Genomic DNA, 4,367 nt, shown 5'->3' with positions numbered 1-4,367 from the left:
GAAAAATATTTTTTAAAAAAATATTTTCGTAGAAAATAAGTTGGTGTTTTTTTTATTTTCTTATTTTTGGTTGCTGGTGGAAAATATTTTTCAAAAAATATTTATGGTGTTTGGTTGGTGAATAGAAAATATATTTTTTTCTACCTAAATTTTAACTTTACATGAGCGTGTGACCCTCTAATTAAAAATATAATATATTTTCTAAAACATAATATTTAACTACACATTTTTAATCATTCAGTCAGTTTGTATGAGATGTGACATCAACAATTATACATTCATCTGACCAAATTTAGAAAATAATGTAATTTTTTATTACGTAAAAAAAAATTTATAATTATGTATTTTTTATTTTTTATTTATTAGAAAGTAACTTTTTAATACGATTTATGAAAGAAAAATCAAAAAGAGTGAGCTAGGTGGTACTTGATTTGACAAAACGAAGCTGTAAGTTTTTTTTTTAATTTTTTTTGTTAAGAAACGTAATAAAAAGTTATAATTTTTAAATTGTAATAAAAAGTTTTTTTATATTATAGAAAAGCTGGTTTCGATCGGAAGACATTTTAGTCAATGAACTTTATTAATCTGATTGCACTCCATTAATTTTAATTACGTGTCTTTCTGCTATTTTTATTAGACACGTTGCACTTCTATTATTGAGATTTATCTACCAAAAAGTTTGTTCCTATCTTTCTCCTCTCTTGGTATATCAATAAGATGAGAACTCTTCTGCTATTCCAAGGTATGTTTCTTTAACAAAATCATACCATCTTTCATTTTGGCTACTATCTTTTGTATTCTGGGTGATATTTTTAAGTTGTGCTTTGAATTTCTCTTCTTCTTCAAGAATTTCTAACGGAAATGACCCAATTCATAAATTTAAAGTGAAAAAAATTACCCATTTGTTAGTTCAAAAAGTTGTGACTTTCATTTTCTAATTGCAGAGCAATAGATTTGATAAAAAAAAAATTATCACTAGCAGTTTCCCCCTCTTTTACAATAGTAAATGAACAAAATTTCTTAATTTTTTGGATAAATAAGAATAAGAGAACATCATTAGTTATAGCTTTGGTGTTATACAGTCGTTGATGGGTTCAGATTTCATAGAAGAAAGCCTGTTCTATACTACTAGAAGAAGAAGATCTGTCGGCGCGTGATTTATCTTAATGCTATCGCTGAGATTGGCGTATACAAGTGTGAGCTAGAGGATTTGCCTGGTATGAATTTTTAGATTTTGTTAGGAGCTTTTGAAAAATGAGATTTTGATGAGTTTTTTGGGTTGTTGACTTGATTTGATCATTTGGGTGTTGATTCTTTATTTACGGCAGACAATTGTGGGAGGAACAATTTAAGTCCCAAGTCTGACGGTAAATATTGTTGTTAATGTGCTAAAATACTCCTACTAAGCTACTAATAGTTAATCTTTGTCCTCTGTTTTCCTTCTTAGAATCTTTTTTATAGTTTTATGGGATAATAAGCTGCTATTATACAAGGTTAAAATCTGATAGCAGGAATAAGCATTGCATTCATGTGTAGAAGGGTAAAGACTAAACAGCTGAATGTGTTAGAGTCCAAGTGTCAATACAGTTTAGTAAGGGAAACTACATATTTTATCTTCTAAACTTTGAGCGTATCCCATTATCCCTAATCTTGTTCAAGTAAAGCTAATCCTGATGTTTTGTTTCTAAAAACAGGACCCATAATTGAAATTTGGTTTTCAAATCAAACACGGGCTCTTGCTATTTTATTGATATGGACAAACGAATAGCAGAAAGATCAATAAACAAAAATCAACACTTAATTTTGGATATGCATGCTGAAATATAAAATGAAGTTACATACAATAAACTCTTTATAGTCCAAGTCTTAGCGGTTCTTGCACAAAACAGAAATTTTAGTGTATCACGCTGCCTTTCTCAACACAAGTACTTTATATATGGAAATTATAAAATGAAAAAAAGGAAGAAGATATATTAATTTGTATTGTACTGACTACTGTATTATTTATTGGCTAATTTAAGCGAGGAATGTTTCCATGGAACAAGTGATGGCATTGAGGAGTGCTCTTCGTGATGTAAGTATCATAAGTAACTCTGCTTTTTATTTAGGCAAAATACTCGGATTGAAGGGTGTCTTGGAGCAATGGTGAAATTTTCTTCGTGTGATCTATAAGTCACATGTAACTCTTCCGTGAATCCTAATAATGTGGGATGCTTTGTGCACCATGTCGTCTTTACTCATAATTTTTAGAATATGGCCCTTTTGCGAATTCTATTAACATGGGATGCTTCGTGTGCCAAGACGTCTTTACTCATAGTATCTTTGTATGTTTTTGACAGGAATTTCAAGCAAATACAAGACCAGTTCAGGGCTTACGTAGAAGACCAGTATGTAGCTATGTAAGAAAGACCAAAACTTGATGAATTATTAAGCTTCAAATTAAATAATGGCTTGTGAATTTACCATGAGAATCACTATGATGCCACAACTTATTTTGAGGGCTTTTTTGTTCTTAAGTTGCAGCATCTCATGGTTCAATTTCTGTACGTATACTGAGAAGAAGATGGGAGAGTTAAGAGGGTATTTACATCATTAGTGTTGGCATGTGATGTTGTGTCTACATGAGGGGTTGTATTAGGAAGTGATTTTATTGTTTTCTGTATAAGAAAGTGAATCTAGATAGCAGTAGTTGTTAATCCCTTTTCTTTTGTTGCGATATCTATCAGAATTGTTGAATTCTTTGCTAATTTGACTAATTAATTTCTCTAAGTTAGTAATCGCCTATTTCAGTTAATTTAATGTTTATTCAAAAAATCTTAAATATAATGTATTGTATTCTTTCATACAACAAGTTTCAGTCCTACATTTGCAGAGCTCAACCTGAGGATGCATCAACTCTCTTTTTGTATCTATGTAAATAATATGTACAGTCATACATTTGCAAAACTCAACTTGAGGATGCATCAACTCTCTTTTTGTATCTATGTAAATAATAGATTATTACGTTTTATAAATTTTTTTTGTAAAATGTAATAAATTATTACTACGTTTTACTAAAAATTTTTTACTCTACACATCCGCTATCAAATCATTAAAAAAGGATATAAAACATAATAAATTATTACGTTTAGCCTATTTTAGTAACTTATTAAATAGGTGACCTATTTTGATTACTTTTAATTCCAAATTTCCATAAGTCATATCTCAATATTTTCTAAAAAATGACTTTCCTCGACTCATGAAGGGAAGTCATTTTCTTTCAAATAGTAGAAACTGAGTTCTTTGAAAAATATTTTCCCAAAGTTTTATTACAACCAAATAAGAGAAAATAGAAAAATATTTTCCAAAAAATATTTTCCATCATACCAAATACACCCTAAATAAATTACTATATTTTCAAGATTGTATAACATATACATATCTTACGGTCTAGGAAGGATAAACATATGCACATCATAGTCCATATCACCCTCCTAATGATTAAAAGATTATTTTCAATATATCTTCGAGTCAAACAAAAATAAGGCTCAAAATAGCATAGAGAAAGAAATAATAAAAATATAATATTTACAAGTTTATAATTACAAAAAGAAAGCTAGACTTTCTCCTTTTACACTATACTAGAGAGTCGGGGCACTCATTTCCCCCAATATTCGAAAATGGCCGTCGCTAATCTGCAGAAATTCGCTTCGCGAATCGTCCGAAACCCATCAATTCTTTCAATCACTCGATCTTCCGCCGCCGCAGCCGGATCCGGGTCCTCAACCCGCACCGGGTCCGCCAAAGTCTCCGATCGGATCGTCAAGCTCTTCGCCATTGACCCGGAAGGCCATAAACGTGAAATCATCGGACTTTCGGGTCAAACACTTCTCAAAGCCCTAACTAATAACGGGTTAATTGACCCGGATTCACATCGCCTTGAAGAAATCGACGCGTGTTCTTCGGAATGTGAGGTCCACATTGCTCAGGAATGGCTTGAGAAGCTTCCACAAGCTTCGTATGATGAAGAGTATGTGTTGAAGAAGAATTCTAGAGCTAGGGTTTTGAACAAGCATTCTAGGCTGGGTTGTCAGGTGGTGCTTTCGCCGGAGCTTCAAGGTATGGTTGTGGCGATTCCTGAGGCGAAGCCATGGGATATCCCGTAAAAAGGTGAAATTGAATCTTTTGAGAAGTTTGTGAACTGGAGTTTTTACGGTTTTGAGTTAATAATTTGTGGAATTTATGGTACTTGATAGGCAGTTTGTGTCAAAATTGTCCCAAAGTTGACAACTCTGTTCGTTTTAAATTGCATACTTTTCGAGTTCCTGTATGAATTTTCTCTATTATCTGTTAATTTACTTGCACCAGAATGAAATTGGTTTGATAAA

General features: G+C 31.7%; 1 protein-coding gene and 1 long non-coding RNA gene across 2 annotated transcripts; both read left to right on the top strand.

Annotated features, from left to right (window-relative positions):
- The first annotated feature begins 647 nt into the window (after nt 1–647).
- On the top strand, nt 648–2,773 carry LOC124899395. The gene is made up of 4 exons (XR_007056855.1): nt 648–742; nt 1,083–1,217; nt 2,022–2,074; nt 2,340–2,773. It is a non-coding gene; the product is annotated as an uncharacterized LOC124899395 (long non-coding RNA).
- A 739-nt stretch (nt 2,774–3,512) lies between these two features.
- On the top strand, nt 3,513–4,367 carry LOC107875368 (putidaredoxin). Its single transcript, XM_016722066.2, has one exon. It carries the CDS (start codon nt 3,660–3,662, stop codon nt 4,143–4,145), a length of 486 nt encoding a protein of 161 aa, XP_016577552.1. The 5' UTR covers nt 3,513–3,659; the 3' UTR covers nt 4,146–4,367.

This window comes from Capsicum annuum, chromosome 6 (assembly GCF_002878395.1).
Source record: "Capsicum annuum cultivar UCD-10X-F1 chromosome 6, UCD10Xv1.1, whole genome shotgun sequence".
Classification (NCBI taxonomy): Eukaryota; Viridiplantae; Streptophyta; class Magnoliopsida; order Solanales; family Solanaceae; genus Capsicum; species Capsicum annuum.
The sequence above is the reverse complement of the archived record's forward strand: the minus strand, read 5'-3'. Positions and strand labels throughout refer to the sequence as shown.